We start from the raw sequence: 20,250 nt of genomic DNA, 5'->3' as shown, positions 1-20,250 counted from the left end.
TTGGTAAATGCATTGAGGAGATTAATGACTGGATGTGCCACAACAAAACTGAGGTAATTGTCTTTGGAGCCAAAGAGAAACTATTACAGATCACCACAGAACTTCAATCTATACACCTAGAAACTACCAACCAGGCCAGAAATGTGGGTGTAGTGATGGACTCAGACCTAAAGGCTGATTTTATACCTCTTTTAACTGCCCTTGCGCTTGCGTTAATGGCTCGAGACGTTTATGCTTCATTTTGCTTTGTCGGCGGTTGCGTGTGCTGCGTGGCGATTCACCGCCAGGACAATAGGTGGAGCAGCGGGTTTTTTCAATGACAAGCCTACTACGATGAAAGGAAATTCATCGCCGGGACCTCTTCGCCAAGTCTCTCTTCGAGTGGATTCATGCTTCTTCTTCTTCGCTTTCTACCTTGGCGTTTGAAAACAGCCATAGACATAATATATAATGTATATATATAATATATAATATATTATGTCTATGAAAACAGCAGTCTTTTATTAGGGGATGAAACCGGAAAATGAACACGCCGCCGGATGTGATGTAGATAGCGTCTTGCGTGAAGTTTAGAAAATTGAGGTGACACACACAAGCACGCAAGGGGGGGCTTGCAACCGCGCAAGGGCTTGCGTTGCGTCTCGCGTTGCGTCTCGCGTTGCGTCTCGCGTTGCGTCTCGCGTTGCGTCTCGCGTTGCGTCTCGCGTTGCGTCTCGCGTTGCGTCTCGCGTTGCGTCTCGCGTCACCGACCATAAATCAGGCTTAAATTTGGAAAAACACATTAAGGCAATAACAAAGTCAGCCTTCTATCACCTTAAGAATATATCAAGGTTAAAAGATTTGTTGTCACAGCAGGACCTGGAAAAACTAGTCCATGCATTCATCTTTAGTAGGCTTGACTACTGTAACAGTATTTTTACAGGTCTACCTAAAAAGTCCGTTAGACAACTGCAGCTTGTTCAGAACTCTGCTGCTCGAGTCCTCACTAAGACCAAAAAAGTGGACCACATCAGTCCAGCTCTGAGGTCTTTACACTGACTGCCTGTCCATCAGAGGATACACTTTAATGTTCTGATGCTGGTCTATAAAGCTCTGAATGGTCTAGGACCAGAATACACCAGTGACCTCCTGACCCAGTATGAACCTTCCAAACCCCTCAGGTCATCTGGATCCGGTCTTTTATCAGTTCCCAGAGTCAGAACCAGACATGGAGAAGCTGCATTCAGCTTCTATGCTCCAAATGTCTGGAACAAACTCCCAGAAAGCCTCAGATCAGCTGAAACACTCAGTGTGTTTAAGTCCTGGTTGAAGACACACCTATTCTCAGCTGCATTTGAATAAAGCTCCAAATCTGAAGCTTGAGTTTCAAAACTTTATCACATTTTAACTACTGATTTTATCTGATTTTATCTATTGTTCTTATTACTTTCTTTTTTGTTTAAAATTTAAATCGTGCGTTTTATTTCTCTGTAAAGCACTTTGAATCATCTTGTTGTTGAATTGTGCTATACAAATAAACGTGCCTTGCCTTGCCTAGTGCCAATTTAGAATCACAAATGAACCAAAAATGCATGTGTTTTGACAGTGGGAGGAAGCCAGTACCCAGAGAGAACTGTGACACAGTTAGTGAAAACCAAACCCAATATACAGGCATAAATTCCACATACCAACTGTCAAGCACAGTGGTGAAGGGCTTGTGATTTGGATTTGTTCTGCAGATGAAAGAACTGTGCACCTTAAAGTCTTCGAGTAAACCATTAACTCCTCTATACCAAAGATTTCAAGATATCTCGAGTCAAATTTCCCTGAGAGCACAAGCTTGGCTGAAATTTACCCATGCGATAGGACAATGATCCCAAGAACACCTGCACATCTACTACAGAATGACTGAATAAAGAATCACAGTGTTGGTCCTTAACTTGATAGATATTCTGTATCACTGTATAACTTTAAGGTATTAATGCCTAATGGGGTTCTACACCCTATTGAATCATGGGAAATACTTAGTTTTACACACTACATATGCCTTTTGGCTTAATTTTCTTATATAAAAATGTCACATGTTGATGTTCATCCTAAGAACTGGTAAAGACAAGACTTTTGAATAGTGTCTTGATATGTAAAGCCTTGAAAATGAAAGTGGGTGCACTTGTTTTTCTTAGGTTAGCATGCTCAGATTTGAATGATTTTGTTTTCCAGGTGGAAAAGAAAATGTAGTTTTAAGGTGGTGTCTTTTTTGTTTGTTTGTTTTTTCATAATAGATCAAGCCCCCAGATTTTGCGACAGCTCCACCATTCCAGAGCTTTGTTGCCAAGCAATGGTGAGGCCAGTAGCAGACGTGCTTTCAACAACAGGGATGCTATGGATAGAAGAGGAGTGGGAGGAGGGATGAGTGTGGACGTTTCAGCTGCCTCCAACAGCCAGCATAAAGATTTCACAACTAACATGATCACTTACCGGACTCACAGCATTTATAGTGAAGAAATGAATAAGCTCTCAGAACAAACAGCAGCAGCTTGCACTTTACAGGAGATTGAAGGAAAAACAATGGACTCACAACAGCCAAGTTCTGACGGAGCAGACAAGGATAACATCAACCTCAGGTCAGATCAAATGAAATTAGAGATAGAGAGGTTTAAGACATGAAAATCAGAAAGGATGCTTTTATATTGTTTGAATTGTGAAATAGCTATCAAACACAAAACAAGCTAACTGAAATGTGTAATGTTTTTTGTACTTACACTTTTATGCAAAACAAAATGAGACAGTGAATTTGGCATTGAAGTGACTGAGTAGGTGCTCAGATGGATGCTTTTATATTATAAATAGCCCAAAAAGGCATCAAAACCAACAGTTTACTTTTTAAGCTGTGATGGGATAGGCACTGATAATTCATATTTGTAATTTCTGCACTCATTTGCATAATTTATTGAATCAATATAAATACACATACTTGTCTGCACTAACATGTATGTTCTGTATTTTCCTTTCAGGTTGCAGAGCAATGGAGAAAGATCCCAAGCCAAAACCAACAACCTCAAAATCATCAAAAACATAGGTGTGTAGGTCAAAGGATAAATCATTCCACCCACTTATCCATGGGTGGAATATTTTATCTGTGGGTGGATGTGGTATAGCTGTAGAGTAGAGTAGAGTAGAAGTCTTTATTATCACTATACAAGTACAGTGAGATATCGTTTTGAGCAAGCTAACAGATACGCAGTGTAGAAAACAATAGATAAAAGCAGTTAAAGGAGAAGTTCGTTTTTTTTTTTTTTTTTAAACCTGGGCCTTATTGCTGGCATAAAATACATTCATCTACTCACAGATAACAGTTTGGTGAAAGTCAGCATCCTTCGGACGATACTTAGATAAGCCGAGATCCATATCCATATAAGGGGAGAGAACAGGGCAGAGACAATACAGCCTCTAAATAAGGCATTATCTGTCTTTATTTCACTTTAAGACGAATGAATGAATGAACGCGTACTATTGCACTGTTAGTTCAGAGCTGCCGTGTTGTTGTTATTAGGAGCTATCTGGGGGCTTTCTACACGCGTATCTACTGGGATGATAAAATGTACAACAAATATGTACAACTATTATATATATGAAATATACAATCATATCTAAATATTTACAATCACAAGGTGCAAGAAATAAATAAATCTGCTGGGCAGACCTGATAATGCATTGGAGGGCCTTCGTATTGTTCGAGGTGTAGCTAGAGAACCCTTCTGTTATGCAGTACGTGATGACTGACTCTATGGTTCCCCCTGTAGAAATTTATCATCGTTTTTTTGCGGTAGCTGAGCCTTCTTCAGGGTCCTCAGGAAGTGGAGCCTCTGAACACCCTTTCCGGCCAATGCGGATGTGTTTGTTGACCATGACAGGTCTTGACTGATGTGTACACCCACGAATCTGAATCTCTGGACTACTTCCACCATCACTACCCCAATGCTGATTGGTTGGTGGCCCCCTTGTCTCCGCCATCTGAAGTCCAGTGTCACCTCCTTCCTGGAATTTAGGGCTAGATTGTTATCATGCCTCCAGTGTTCCAGATTCCCCACCTCCTCCCTATAGGCTGCCTAATTGCTGTTTGAGATGACCTATCGCAGTAGTGTTGTCTGCGAATTTCACAATGATGTTGGTATTGTGCATGGGTACGCAGTCGCGTGTGAAAAGGGGGTATATGAGGGGCCTGAGCACACATCCCTGCGGTGCACCAGTGTTACGGTTATGGAGTGTTTATTATTAAAGGCGGATCTGTAATCAGTGAATAACCTCCGCACAGACCTGTTTGATTCCTCCAGGTGTAACAGGGCAGTGTGGAGACCCTGTGAGAGGGCATCCTCAGTTCACCTTTTAGCCCTGTATGCAAATTGGTGTTGGTCTAGGGAGGGGAAGCATTAGCTTTGATGTGTGCAAGGACCAGACGCTCAAAGCACTTCATTACAATGGGCGTGAGGGCCACTGGATGATAGTCATTCAGGGACTTGATGGCTGCTGGCTTTGGGACAGAAACAATGGTGCTGTATTTCAAACACATGGGGACTGTGGCTTGCTCAAGCGAGATATTGAACAGGTTAATAAAGATTGTAGCCAGTTGTGCTGCGCACAATTCTCCTGTTGACAGACAAGAGTAGTTGCTTTTGTAGTCTGTGATTGCCTTTGGACTCCCCTGTTCATCCAAGGTTAACCGTTTGGAAAAGTACGGATGTACTTATGGGTTGTGACATTGTCCACACAGAAGCTGACGTAGTCCAGCACAGAAGATAGTTCATGGTTATCTTTTGTCACTGCGACAAATTTGCAACAATCTATTTGCTGGTCTCCCAGAATGTTTTAATTTGTAGTTGTACGATGGGGGAATATGCTGCCAAGTGCTATCAAAGTAGGGGTTTCCTTTTCTACCAGTAATCTCTTGAAAACTCATCTGTTTAACATCTATTTGACACTATAAAATGCCTAACCTGCACTTTGCACTCTCTCTATTTGTACTTTTTCCATTAAATGTATTTAAAAAGATTATGCACTTAACCAGTAGGCCAAGGTTTTTTGGTCTACTTAAGATATGTATCTTACAAATCCTTGTTTATTCATGTTGTTTGCAGCACACATGCAAACAGATTTGGGACATTAGTTTAGGTGCCTCTCTCAGCTGATATTGACCTGCACTGACAGACTGATAGAGTAGCCAAATCCCTGTGTTCACAGAAAATGGTTCAGGGGTTAGTCAAGCAGTTTACCTTCACAAGTATTAAAATTAAAAGATCAAGAATACCTAAAATTGAGAACAAAGTCCAGGAAATCCATCAGTATAGCACAGATATACTTATTGTCTTATCTGCCTGTGCATTTGTTCTGTGTGTCTTTCACTCTCTTATGTAATTCTACGCCCACCAAAGCAATCTGTGGTATATGAGTGTGGAAGATTATGCAACGGCCCCCCCCTTTGTTCAAAGTCACTTCATACATCTGCAAACTTTCACCCACCTAGTGAGAGATATAATATCTCTCCACAATAGCTCTTTCACCTCTTCACTTTCTGCATCACAGCAGAGAATTTACATCCTATCCTCTTCAAGGCTAACATCTGTTCTTCTGACTTACCTCGCATATATTGCCACACAATGTTTTGTTTGCTATGTTTACATTAAAGGTATGTTCAATATTAACATGCCTCAAATGCAACATTTGTCATGGTTTTCTCTGGTTGTCAGACCCAAATGCAGAAAACTCTCAAGAGTCAAGATAGTTTGAAGTGTTTTATTTTCAAAGTGAGGAAAATTGTCTTGATTGAGTGGATCTTTCCAGGAAGTGAATTCAGTCAGGGGTTGGCACCACAGGGGTTGGCACCACAGCGGTTGCAGGAATAACTGGGACTGAAACAGATGCACAGGTGAGTCTGGATAAGGTTTTCTGAGCAGAATGCAGATGATTGGAGACTTACAGTTTCTTAGATGTGGATCCACTTGGGGGGGGCAGATAAACACTGAGGGGTTTCTGAAGGTTGAGGGTTTGAATCCAGATGGTTGTTCCGGAGCACGGTGGAGAGCGGACTGGGTTCGATCGGGAGCAGTAAGGAGAGCACGGCTGCCAGTAGTTAATCAGGTCCAGGTCTTGGGAGAGTCTTCAGGTTTGTGTACTGGATACAATGGTCCGAGCTTGGTTTCAGGAAACTGGAAAATCTTGGAAGCAAAAACACAACTAGTTAGTCTTCAAGGTATCTCGACAGGTTCATGGAAAGGTAATTCACAGGCTTGAAGTACCACTTATGGCAACAATCAGGCACCGAAGGACTGACAGCGATCTCCTTAAATGCTCCTCCTTGATGATGGTAAGTTACTGCAGGTGTGCCTCGTCAGATGCCAGCCTCAGCCACCGTGCTCTGACTACCACCTGGTGGAAGGAAAAAGAACCACCACACTCCCAGAAACCCAACAGTACCCCCTTCTCAACGACCGCCTCCTGGCGGTCCAGAGGAAGTGGATGGAAGAGAAGCCTCATAGTCAGTAATTAAGGAGGGATCACAAATGAATGAACGGGGCACCCAGGAACGGTCCTCAGGACCGTAACCCTCCCAATCGACGAGGTACTGCCAGCCCCGACCCCGCCGACGGGAGTTCACGATCCGTCGGACCGAATACACTGGGTGCCCCTCAAAGACCCGGGCGGGAAGAGGGGGTTTGGCTGGAGGGCAAAGGGAACTGGTCTGGACGGGTTTAATTTGGGAAACATGAAAAGATGGATGGATACGGAGTGCAGGGGGCAAACGGAGACGAACCGCAGCGGGACTGATGACTGATTCTATTTCATAAGGACCAATATAGCGAGGGGCAAGTTTCCTGGAAACGGACTTGAAAGGGATGTCACGTGAGGACAGCCAAACCCTTTGTCCCGGGGAATAGTGAGGCGCTGGTACTCGTTTTCGGTCACCGAAGCGACGATTCTGTTCTGTGGTACGTTGTAATGTGGTGATGGTATTCTTCCAGACATTTCTGCAGCGACGGATGTGATGATGCACAGAGGTTACTGAAATGTCCTTTTCTTCAGTTGGGAAAAGTGGCGGTTGGTATCCAATAGAGATTTCAGACGGTGATAGGCCGGTAGCTGAGGAAACATGCGAGTTGTGGGGTTATTCTACCCATGATAGGTATTTGTTCCAATCAGACGGGTTGTCCGTTAGACTGGGGATGGTAACCAGAAGTGAGAGAAGATTTGGCACCAAGAGCAAAACAAAACTGTTTCCATACCTGGGATATGAACTGTGGGCCTCGATCAGATAGGACTTCCTGAGGAATGCCATGAAGACGGAATACGTGTTTCACGAGGAGCTGGGCAGTCTGGAAGGCAGATGGCAGTTTCCTGAGGGAGATTAGGTGACAGGCTTTAGAGAAACGGTCAATTATGGTGAGAATAGTGGTCATGTTCTGGGATAACGGAAGTCCGGTGACGAAATCGACAGCGATGTGAGACCATGGTCGTTTGGGAATGGGTAGTGGTTGTAATAAACCTGCTGGAGGACGGTGAGAAGGCTTGTTGCGAGCACACACGGGGCAAGCCGCTACGTACTCCTTGACGTCTTTGTGTAAAGATGGCCACCAATATTTTCGTGAGATGAGGGATATAGTACGACTGGAGCCTGGGTGAGCTGAGAACTTGGAACTATGAGACCAGTGTATCAATTTAGAGCGGGCAGCAGAAGGTACGTACGTTCTCTTAGGTGGGGCCATTACCGGGATCAGGTTCAGACTGGAGTGCTTTCTGTATCATGTCTTCGATCTCCCAGGTTAGATAACCGATGGTACAAGTAGGGGGAAGGATGGGAGCAGGAACCTTGTTGGAGTCATCTGGAGAATACTGACGAGACAGAGCATCGGGTTTGGTATTCTTTGATCCTGGGCGATAAGATATAGAAAAGTTGAAACGAGAGAAAAACAAAGACCAACGGGACTGATGTGAGTTCAAACGTTTAGCTGACTGAAGATAGGATAAGTTTTTATGATCCGTCCAGACCAGAATGGGATGTTCAGCACCCTCCAGCCAATGACGCCATTCCTCTAGTGCTGACTTAATAGCTAGGAGTTCGCGGTCACCCACATCATAGTTCTTTTCTGCAGAAGACAATTTGGTAGAGAAAAAAGCACATGGGTGCAATTTTCCGTCAGGGTCTGATCGTTGGAACAGGACTGCCCCAACTCCAGTGTCTGAAGCATCCACCTCCAAAATGAACTGTTTTAATGGGTCGGGTTGGATTAGGATGGGTGCGTGGGCGAATCTTTGTTTTAATGTGGAGAAGGCCAAGTTTGCTTCTGTGGTCCAAGAGAACGGTACTTTGGTAGAGGTTAGTGCTGTTAGGTGGGCGACGGTTTGACTGCAGTTTTTGATGAATTGCTGATAGAAATTGGCAAAGCCAAGAAACCTTTGCAATTGTTTACGTGACTCTGGGATGGGCCAATCCACGACTGCTCTGATCTTTTCAGGGTCTGATCGAACCTGTCCGCTCTCGAGAATGTAACCCAGGAAGGAGACGGAGGACTTGTGGAACTCACACTTCTCGGCTTTGGCGTATAGTCGATTTTCGAGCAGGCGTTGTAAAACTTGCCGAACGTGGTTCCGATGTTCGGACATGGTCTTCGAGTAGACAAGTATATCATCTAGATATACAAAAACGAAAACATTCAGGAAATCTCGGAGGACATCATTGACTAAGGCTTGGAAAACGGCGGGTGCATTAGAAAGGCCAAATGGCATAACTTGGTACTCAAAGTGTCCAAGGGGAGTCTTGAAGGCAGTCTTCCATTTGTCCCCTTGGCGGATACGGACGAGATGGTAAGCATTTCGCAGGTCAAGTTTTGTGAAAATGGTTGCGCCTTGGACGTGTTCAAAAGCTGAGGACAACAGAGGTAATGGGTATTTGTTCTTAACAGTGATTAGATTTAGTCCTCTATAGTCTATGCATGGTTGGAGTGATCCATCTTTTTTGCTTACAAAGAAAAACCCGGCTCCTAGTGGGGAGGATGAATGTCGAATGAGTCCAGCAGCTAGTGATTCATTTATATATTTCTCCATAGCTTGACGTTCAGGGCGCGAGATGTTATACAGTCTGCTAGAGGGTAGTGGAGCTCCTGGGAGAAGATCAACAGCACAGTCGTATGGCCTGTGAGGTGGAAGAGATAAGGCTCTGTTTTTACTGAATACTTGACTTATATCATGGTATTCCTCTGGGACGGAAGCCAAATTACTGGGGTCCACCTCATCCTGGATGGCCGGAGACTGGTTGGATGGAACTGCTGACTGCAAACAGGTAGAGAGACAGTTAGTGGACCATGATTTGACACTTAGCCCAGCCCAATCAAGATGGGGATTATGCATTTGGAGCCAATTGAATCCTAGAATTATGGATGGATCAGAAGTGGGAAAGACGAAGAAGGAGATCATTTCACGATGATTACCTGAAATAATTAGCTGGACTGGTTTGGTGAGTGATTCTGGGTAACTCCTTCCCATCTAGGGCTGAGACTTTCAGAGGTGTAGGGAGTCTGAAAGTTTCTATCCTAGCTTGTTCCACCAACGTTTTGTCTATGAGATTCTGCTCGCAACCAGAGTCAATAAGGGCGGTGAGATGTAGTGAGTCTTTGTTTAACTGGATGACGGCCGGGAGTGTTAAGGCTGATTCATACTCGGCGCAAACGCGCAACTGTTCTGGCTCGAGAACCATTAATGACGTCATCGAAAGCGCCAGACCCTTCACAGTTCCTTCAGCTCATAAGCGCAGTTTGTGCCGAGTATGCGTCACATTTGCAGTTCTCTCCAAACCAGCGAGCGTCACTGTTGAGGAAACAAGCTGCATATGAAGCATAGGAAGAAAGCATACACAATGCCACCTGTGGTGTCACGTCAGCAGAGGCTGGCACATCCGATGCTTAATGAATTTACTCTGGGTGTAGAACTGTATATGTATCTCAGAGCTAAGCGGCTGCGGCAAAAACAGAAGAGAAGGTGGAATGTTCGTCCTTTGCAACAAGACAAACTTTGTCTAACGTTGTCCCAGTGTAACTTCATACACTACATACATCGTACAGATGTTTGTAGAGGCGCACCGTCTCGGTCACCGCGGTCTCTGCAGTGTTCATTTTTTCTTTTTCTTGGTCAGCTGTTTTCAGTTGAGCGCGCGTGAAGTCAGAAAAAAAGTTGTGTGCGCGCCCTTGCGCCGCGCGAGGATTTTCTAGCTTGCGACGGGGGGCGTGGCGGAATTTTGGGACACGTGACCGTTTGCGCCATTTGCGACCAGCTAGTATGAGCGAGGTCGCGCCGAGTAAGAATCAGCCTTAAGGCGGGGAGATGAAGTCGGGAATTTTTGGCCTGTCAGGTTCCCCATATCTACTGACGGGCCCTCTCTTTTGGGCGGATGGGGCATGAAGCAATGTAATGTCCAATTTCGCCACAGTAAAGACACAGATTTTAGTTCCTTCGTCTTTGTCGTTCTTCTGGAGTTAATTGGGTTCTGATCCAAGGGATGAAACTAATGGACTAGTGGTCTTGGAAAAGGAAGATATCTTAGCTGGTCCAAAATTCTGTTTCTCGCCCCTCTGCTTCCTTCGTTCACGTAAGCGATTATCTATTTTTGTGGTTAGGGAAATCAAATCATTTAGTGTCTTGGGTTCCTCAAGGACAGTCAATTCGTCCTTCAAAGAATCGTTGAGCGACTGGAAGAAGGCTGTCTTTAGGGCTCGGGTGTCCCACCCGGACGCTGCTGCGAGAGTGCGAAACGCTACGGAGAATTCAGCCACTGATTTGGAGCCCTGTTTTAAGTTCCATAATTTTCTGGAAACTGAGGTCTCGTCTGATTCCTCGGAAAAGGAGAGTTTAAACTCATCTATAAACTCTTGAAAAGAGCAGCCGAAGTGGGTCGGGTTTTGAAACCGAGCCTCGGCCCATTTTAAAGCTTCGCCAGAAAGACCCAAAATATGGGCGATCTTGGACTCATCGGTCGGAAATGACTGCGGTGATCTATTAAAAACCAGAGAGCATTGAAAAAGGAATCCACCACAACTAACCTCAGAGAACTTTTCCGGGTTGGGAGAGGTGACATCACGGGAAACCACTTGTTGAACAGCTGGTGGAATGACTGGTTGAGCAGAGGCGCCGTCTGCTGGTAAAGCTGACTGGTTAGGCTGCAGGTTTTGAATCAAACTGGTTAGTCGTTCCAGACGTTGATCAACGGTTCTGCAGTGATCGTGTAGAGCATGAAGCATATTGTCATGTGACTGAATTTGTCGGTGCTGTTCTGTTAAGGTTCTATTGAGAGCCTCTGCTGGGTCTGAATGGCCTGATTGTTCTGTTATGGTTTTCTCTGGTTGTCAGACCCAAATGCAGAAAACTCTCAAGAGTCAAGATAGTTTGAAGTGTTTTATTTTCAAAGTGAGGAAATTTGTCTTGATTGAGTGGGTCTTTCCAGGAAGTGAATTCAGTCAGGGGTTGGCACCACAGTGGTTGCAGGAATAACTGGGACTGAAACAGATGCACAGGTGAGTCTGGATAAGGTTTTCTGAGCAGGATGCAGATGATTGGAGACTTACAGCTTTTTAGATGCGGCTCCACTTGGGGGGGGCAGATAAACACTGAGGGGTTTCTGAAGGTTGAGGGTTTGAATCCAGATGGGTGTTCCAGAGTACGATGGAGAGCGGACTGGGTTCGATCGGGAGCAGTAAGGAGAGCACGGCTGCCAGTAGTTAATCAGGTCCAGGTCTTGGGAGAGTCTTCAGGTTTGTGTACTGGATACAATGGTCCGAGCTTGGTTTCAGGAAACTGGAAAATCTTGGAAGCAAAAACACAACTAGTTAGTCTTCAAGGTATCTCGACAGGTTCACGGCAAGGTAATTCACAGGCTTGAAGTACCACTTATGGCAACAATCAGGCACCGAAGGACTGACAGCGATCTCCTTAAATGCTCCTCCTTGATGATGGTAAGTTACTGCAGGTGTGCCTCGTCAGATGCCAGCCTCAGCCACCGTGCTCCTGACTACCACCTGGTGGAAGGAAAAAGAATCACCACACTCCCAGAAACCCAACAACATTGGCAACGTGATTAACTTCTGCAGCCAATCCCCTTTCCTTTTTTCCATTTTATGTTAGCATTGTGTATGGAGGACCCAAAGTGCAGACACTGCAGTTTAATGAAGCCCAAAAAACATATATTCAAACAGTAAATAAGATCTGGATGATAAAATCCTGATAACGTTGAGGGTCGAAGCAGATGAGCACGTGATTACGAATGAGAAGAAAAGGAGAGAAGAGTGAGGAAAGCAGTTCGGGAATTCAGATAAATGGAGGAAAAAAGAAAAATTGAATTCTGTATAAATAGGCAAGGCAAAGCAAGTTTATTTGGAGAGCACAATTCAAACACAAGGCAATTCAAAGTGCTTTACAGCTACATAAAATCACAAGAAGGCAAATAAAATCATTCCAAAAAAACATGAAAAATAATCATTAATTAATTAATTTAAAAGTGAAGAGTGCGGATAAAATACTTTCAGGTGTTATATGCACAGCTAAATAGAACTGTTTTCAGCCTGGATTTAAACATTGTCAGAGTTGAGGCATGTCTCACATCTTCTGGAAGACTGTTCCAGATTTTAGAGCATCAAACTGAAACGCAGCCTCACCTTGTTTAGTCCTGACTCTGGGCACCAGCAGGAGACCCCTCCCTGAGGCAGGAGACCCCGCCCTGAGGTTCTCAGAGCCCCAGTTGGTTCATATGGCTCTAACATGTCAGAGATGTACTTTGGCACGAGACCATGAAGAGACTTGTACACAAGCAGAGCTGTTTTAAAGTCTATTCTCTGAGCGACAGGAACCCAGTGGAGAGATTTACTTAGTATTCTTAATATCGATTTATACCGCAGTTTCCTTTTTGGAATTAATAGAGTATTATTGAATTGAATTAAGAAAAAATAATTGAATTTCCCTCAGGATTAATAAAGTATCTATCTATCTATCTATCTATCTATCTATCTATCTATCTATCTATCTATCTATCTATCTATCTATCTATCTTTTTTTCTATTATCCATTTTTAATTATTTCAATGTTCGCTACAATGATGGGTCCAAAGTGGCTCTAAAAACAGTTGTTTACCAATAGTTGTTATGTTTTGACATACTTAATTGCTCTTTGTGATAGTAATTTATTATTAGTCTATCAAGGATAATTATATAGATACCACTGCCATCAGTGTTTGTGTAGGTGGGTAAGTCATAACATTGAAACTACATGGAGTTACAGTTTTTCTCTATTGGTTTGGCTCATTTCTTGAAACAGAAATTACATTCTCAAAACTCTAAGATCATTTGGCATAACACTCTTATAGTTCAGCACAACACCATAGCTAACCTGCAAAAGCACATATCTCTCCCAAAACTGTTCACCCATGCTTCAGACCTGATTTCTTTCCCATGTAAAGAGTCAGTGCCACCCAAATTGCAAAGATCTTTCTCAGTTGCCTAGGCTCATTTCTTGAAACTGACCGGACGTTTTCAACACTCTTTAGTACTTTTTGCAAAACTAAACTGAATGGTTCAGCAAAACACCATGGTTCACCAGCAATAGCTCATATCTCCCCCTAAACAATTCAGCCATGTGTCAAAATGAAGTTTCTTTCTCATTCAAATAGTCAGTGCCCCCAAAATGCATTGTCCTTTTGGCATTGTGTGAGCACTACAAGTCAAAATGTTTAGATGTTTTGTTACTATGGCATAGGACTACCTAACAGAATACAATAGTGTATAAAACTGAAGGAAAAAAGTTTCACAGTAAGAGTAGCCTCAAAGCACACACAATACACTCATACCAACCATTTTTATTCACACAAATACTGTGAAGTACGTAACTTCCATACAGTATAGTATTATAGAAGGAAAAGAAAAATATACATAGCACACATATACTGTAATATAAACACATACAAAAAATAAGCAAAATTATGTGGCCTACAGTACTGTAAATAAATCTGCAGCTTACAGAAAACACTATGGCAACACTTTACTGGTTGCTGTCGTCCCCCTCCCGCTCACCCTCACCCTCACCCTCACCCTCACCCTCACCCTCCCCCGTCCTCACCCTCCTGGCCATCCAGACGTTGCTGTCTGTCTGGCCACAGATTCTCATCAACATCGCAACGTATATTTTATTTACTTTGCAATGCAAAGCGGGAAGAAACGCTGTGCATGCCGCAACCATCCCCTACACTGATCTTCTGTAATGTCTAAACATGACAAGATCTTTGGTCTTGAGCATGATGCTCATACACTCTCCACCTCCAAGCAGAGAAAAACTCCTCAATAGGATTAAGGAAAGGGGAATAAGGTGGGAGCATGTTGACATTGTCCCACACAATCACGTAGCGTGGTAGGTGAGACTCAAGAAGACCTCGCTCATATTCAGGGACCAAATTAGTATAAAGGTGGTCCAAGAAGAAGAGGAGCTTCTGTGGGTTGTATGGGCCAAGAGTGGGGATGTGAGTGGCCACACCATTCTCAGAAATGGCAGCACACATAATTATATTGCCCCCTCGCTGGCCTGGAACATCCACCATGGCCCGGTGGCCAATAATGTTGTGGCCACGTCTTCGCCCCTTGGCCAGGTTGAAGCCGGCTTCGTTTACAAACATGAGGATGTGAGGGGTCTCATTTGCTTCCAATCCCATTATTATCTGCAAAAGTTAGAGTAAAAAAATTACATGTACCCATCTGTGCTTTTTAGCTGTTTTCACACACTGTTTTTATTTACTTCTTTTACTCTGTAAAGCACATTGAACTGCTTCTAAGCAAGAAATCAATCACTCAATTACTGTCATGAATTTATCAAACGTTACATGAGATTCTATATAGTATTGATGGTATCATGTTCTTGGCCCATTTTGACAATTGAACAGATTATTGTGCATGTGATGACTTATACAATGAAATCATGCTGACATATTTTGGATAGAAGAACCATTAGACCAAGAATCAACTAATCAGTTCAGATCACCAAAATCTATTCACTTGGAAAATGTGCTAAATGTAGGCAAACTGTGCAAACTGTAGGCTACTTGTACTTAATCTTTTGCAGAGATGCACTGAAACAATTGACACATGTATTAAGACAATTGCAATTTGATGAAAGCAATGAGAAATGCCATTCTGTTGTGAACAATTGCGAGGTGGTCTGGAGATTTGTCCATGTTATTTTGATAATGTAATTTCTGTTTCAAGAAATGAGCCAAACCAATAGAGAAAAACTGTAATATACAGATAAGTAACACCACTCATCTTGTAACAATGCAATGTTACAATTTGGTTGTTAGCCTAACACTTGACAGATACCTAAAAACTTTTGTAAACCAGATGGCATGAGGAGGACCTGCTCATTATTATGCTGGCCATCATGGGTTGACATAGTTTTTTGCTGCTGTATTAAGCTTAGATTTTGTAAATTGAAATTCTTAAACAAACAGTAATCAAGAAACTAATGGACAATGGTTGTGTCTTTACCCTTTAGCCTTTTTGTACCAGGAATACCGGGACACTTCCAAACAGCAGGAGATCGAGCAACGGCGGCAGCGTGAGAACCTTTATCCTGGACATAGGACAGGAACTGTGGTTGCAGAGGGTGGTGTAGTGTCACCACCAACATTACAACTTCAACTGAGGAACAGTGCTCAATCATTAAGTTTGTGGCAGAACCTGGAAGCGGTGCAAGCCAGTGGCCTTCTCACCCAGTTATCCCAAAATGAAATCATAATGCAAGAGGTGAGCAATTTCATGAGTCTGAAGGAGCGTGACAATGAATGTTATTCTCTTCGCCTGTCAGTGTTTTTGATGTTGTGTCTGATCAGTATACTTCCCAGCAGCTGTTCTCAAACTCAGCACAGCAAATACAACACACTCAATTCTCGAAAACACATATGGATTCTTCAACCTGTAGAAATATTTCAAAACCCCAATCTATTATCAGCAGTTGCTGAATAATGGGTTTTTTGTGGGACATCAGTGCAGACCCACCTCATAAAGAAAACAACTCAAAAACCTGATAAAAGTTACCCGTGCTATGACTAAATTTAAGAATTATTCAAATAAGGAATCCTCAAAAGAAGATAAAGTGTTTAAAGGTCAGATACACTGACCTTTCTGACAGTCTCAGGCCATATTGTTGAAGAACTTCTTATTCTCTGTCAGTTGGCATTCTGAACCCAATTTCTATTTCCAGAACAAGATGAGGTTTTTCTACATCGCAGTTTGTTATATCATCATTTGTCTCACTAACTAGGTTAGATACTACTAGGTATGTTAAATAAATATAAACTGGCAAACACACACTTCCTCTTTTCAGTCTCTCCTCTTTTTCAGCTTGTATCGTATTGTATGGTATCCTTGATTTGATCCTTGATTCAGGCAACACTAAATGTAAAACAAAAGCTATTCTTTTTATCATAGTTGACAATAACTGGAAGAATGGTCGAGTTTTAATTGTCATAACAGCTTTTGCTTGTATGTAACTGTACTGTTGACTTCATTGTAAGTAAACTACCTAATCATGGATCTTTTAAAGGACCAAACAAATAGAACTGCATACAAATAGAACCACCTGTTATCACTTGATCAAAGTCTCACACTTAAGTCATTTGATGACTGAGACAAAACAATTAGTTGATGAAGGAAATGAAAAGTAATTGAGATGAATTCACATAATTATGCACTGTGTGCTCAAGACTGAAATACATGCTCAAACAAACTTTGATGCTAAGATTACATATAATGAAAAATAAAAAATCTCCATTATTACAATCTATCTACAATCAATTGTGGTTCAAATCAAAATCAGTGAAGTGAAAATGCACATTATGGGAGCTTTAATCACCAATGAAGTATGGCATCAGTGTGATTTTATCAGTGAAAGTGTCGATGGGGCTACATGTTTTGCTTTTCTCTCTAGGCCATGTTTGAGCTTATTACCTCAGAAGCATCCTACTACAAGAGTTTGGAAATTCTGGAGGCACACTTTCTACGCAACCCTGAATTATTCAACACACTCAGCCAATCCGACATGCATTTCCTGTTCTCCAACATTGAGGAAGTCATGAAAGTCAGTGAAAGGTAGGACAAGGCCCCACTTAATTTCAATCAGTGTGCCACTGGAATCTACATTTCTACTGTAAAGTGTCAGTTTCTGCTCTATCCTTGGATAATGGTCTGTTAACATTTTCAGATTCCTAATGGATCTGGAGCACCGCATTGAGAAGTCTATTCTGATTTCTGATGTGTGTGACATTGTTTATAACCACGCAGTAGAGGACTTCCGTGTCTTCATCAAATATGTCATAAATCAGGTGTACCAGGAGAAGAACTACAGACGCATTTTGTGAGTACCTTGTTTTATGAATACATGCATTATCTGGCAGATATGCTTTTCTGGCTTGGGGTGTAAAAGCACTTTAAGGGGCCAACTGGACTAGAAAGCACTCTATAAGTACAGTCAATTTACAGTTTACCATTGCTCATACAGTATGCTGCACAAATGATTTCTTACTTAAGAAAATGGTGATTTATCATCGTCCCCTGTTCTGAATAGAATTTTGTACTGAATACATGATTGGAGAGGGAGGGTTTTTTTCAGAGCATGTCTTCACAAGAATATATGTAGAATGTCACAGAGGGTTAGCGTTACCCTGGATACAAAACAAAAAACTTTAGTTAGATAACACCCCGATTGCTGCAGCATCTTATTGTTTATGTCTTTATACTAAAGGTCAGTTGGTGTTATGAGTAACACCTTTTCTAGGGAACTGCGATAGATTAAAAGACAGAAGATTAAAAAACCTAAAAGAATTCTGATGTCTCTGTAAAGATATTGCAATGTAGTAAGTCATTGTCTTCACTGATTCATTTCCTCGCATAGTACAATGCTTTATCAACATCCACAAACTCTTGCTTCTGGTGGGATGAGGAATCAAGCAGGAAAGAAAATACCATACAAGACACCCTGACTTGGTCTGAATTTTCCTGATGTTTACCACTCTGGCGACAGCATATAGACTGGGAAAACGGCAATTAGTTTTCACTTAAAAGTTAATTTCCCTCAATATCTGGCTCTTCTCATGATATCCAATGCATCTTCTTGATTGTGAAATTGAGCAAAGATCACACATGGTGTGTATTCAGCTTTTCTCCGTTAGGCTGTGATAAGACAGCTCAATCTTGACATGGACAGCTAATGTTCAGGTACCCCACAAATTCATATACCTCCTGTTCTTTTTCTGCCCTCCATGTCCTTACATATGTCCATTTAGCTCTTTCACCTTTTTTTTGATAAATAATGAGCAATACTTCATCTGACAGGGATGATAGTCCTTCCCTCACAACTCTTACATCTGCTTTGACCAGATCAAATTCCACACAGATTGCAATTATATTGTTTGCAATTTTGGTTTTTAGTTAATCTACTTCCTTTTATAGCAATTGGATGAAAGTATATTTGCCTTTTGTTAGTTTGATTGTCCTCCCATTGTTCAAATAGATTTAGCATTTTCAACATTTTAATATTTTGTAACAGAGCATTCTGTTGTTGTACAAGATGGACAATAGGTGTAATGTGTTGAAATGACCTGCCAGCATCTTGGCAAATGGCAACCTTGGCCTCCATTGACTGTAGTGTGCAGAGGAGTCATGCACAGTCATGCTCTTATGTCCAACTGTCAGACCAGCCTGCTTGGTTACCATAGTGACAAACACTGCCTCAGGTGATGGTGATGAAGCCACTGCTTTTGCAAATCTAAAGAGGAGCAGGAATAAGGTTCAAGACACCTCCGTTTGCCAACACCATTTATTTTTCTAACCTCAACCAAGTGGCTCTGTGCCTAAACCTAACAGAACACACACTGATCAAAAATTGTAAAGCAATGTCTCGAATGAGGTTCTTGAAAAGTCAATTGAGCATTGGAATTTGTGTGTTCGCCACAGCAAGGAGAGTCTTGTGTACCACACCCTGAGAAATCATGACAAAGCTGCTACTTGATTTTCTGTTTGCATTGTTCCAGGCGTTGCGCCAACAACAGATATTTCATCACAAAGTAATTCTCATGTTTATTTCACTTATGATATTGGGTTGAAAAAAAGGTGATGATAATTCTGCTGTGGCTCCCAATTTTGGCAAAGGAAAAAAGGATACAAGGTAAAGAGCTTAGAGATATCTTACTTAAATATCAGTCAGCTGTCAACACAACCAGTGTGCAATGTTTATTTCTGGGTGGATCAGACTAAACTTTGTGCTTCTGTAGTGTAGAAGTGTTTTTTTTCTCTGTCACTGCACTGAAAAGAAGATATAGTGTATGCATTTGTTTGACAGAGCTGTATGGTTATTATGTTGTCTTACCATGACTGTCTCCCCAGAGAGGAAAACCTGGCATTTCGGGAGGCCATGGCTTCACTGGAAAGACATCCACGGGTCAGGGGCCTGTCTTTTACCTCTTTCCTCATCCTTCCTTTCCAGAGGATCACAAGGCTCAAGTTGCTTGTACAAGTGAGCATGCCAACCTGTGTAATAGCTGAATTCATTGTAGGCTATCTACCTCTATTTGTGGCACGTTTAGTATCCAAAAATGTAAAAAGCTGTAGCAATAAATGGTATTTTGGTGTCACTTTAGAAGCTTTCCATTGTTTTTTATTTGTTTCTCTTTGCAGAACATCTTGAAAAAAGCTGAGGAAAACTCAGAGAGGGAGGAAACTGCCATAAAAGCACATCAGCAACTGGAGCAGGTGAGCACCAATCAGCTGGCTTGGTGTACCAATCATGGTGTATTCTTTTGTATCGTGATCATTAAGATACCAAGGTTTGCACTGATTGTTGATAAAGAATATTTTTGCCAACATGATTTTAGAAATCTTTAGAAGCATGTAAGCAAATAGCTGAGCAACGTTTGGACAACCTCAGGAAAAAGTTAGTCTGTTTCCTCAGGCTAACCATGTTGTTGTGGAAAGTTTGGACCTAGCCTTAACCTTTTTATTTTATTTTGACATATAACTTAGATAGCACCTAAGTTTTTCATTATATCCAAGTTACTTTCAGCTACTTTCTTTACTTTTTAATTGTTTATTTATTCATCTATTTATTTATTTGTTAGTCTATTTTCCTTGGCAATATTTGAAAGAATATGATTTTCCTTTGGGGATAAATTGTAAAAATGAAATTCCATTTAAATTATGAGGC

General features: G+C 42.1%; 1 protein-coding gene across 2 annotated transcripts in view; it reads left to right on the top strand.

The window, feature by feature from the left end:
* ngef (neuronal guanine nucleotide exchange factor) overlaps positions 1 to 20,250 on the top strand; it is a 44,170-nt gene that overhangs the window by 17,751 nt on the left and 6,169 nt on the right. For both annotated transcript variants that reach the window (XR_012770316.1, XM_075474166.1), the window contains exons 3-9: positions 2,262 to 2,603; positions 2,994 to 3,058; positions 15,547 to 15,797; positions 16,981 to 17,141; positions 17,254 to 17,406; positions 19,434 to 19,563; positions 19,725 to 19,799. Coding sequence is in view for 1 of the 2 variants with exons in the window: in XM_075474166.1 (XP_075330281.1) it covers positions 2,262 to 2,603; positions 2,994 to 3,058; positions 15,547 to 15,797; positions 16,981 to 17,141; positions 17,254 to 17,406; positions 19,434 to 19,563; positions 19,725 to 19,799 (1,177 nt within the window). In the remaining variant the exon portion in view is untranslated. The remainder of the gene's footprint in view (positions 1 to 2,261; positions 2,604 to 2,993; positions 3,059 to 15,546; positions 15,798 to 16,980; positions 17,142 to 17,253; positions 17,407 to 19,433; positions 19,564 to 19,724; positions 19,800 to 20,250) is intronic.

The sequence above is a fragment of the Odontesthes bonariensis genome, chromosome 9 (genome assembly GCF_027942865.1).
Source record: "Odontesthes bonariensis isolate fOdoBon6 chromosome 9, fOdoBon6.hap1, whole genome shotgun sequence".
Lineage (NCBI taxonomy): Eukaryota > Metazoa > Chordata > Actinopteri > Atheriniformes > Atherinopsidae > Odontesthes > Odontesthes bonariensis.
The sequence above is the reverse complement of the archived record's forward strand: the minus strand, read 5'-3'. Positions and strand labels throughout refer to the sequence as shown.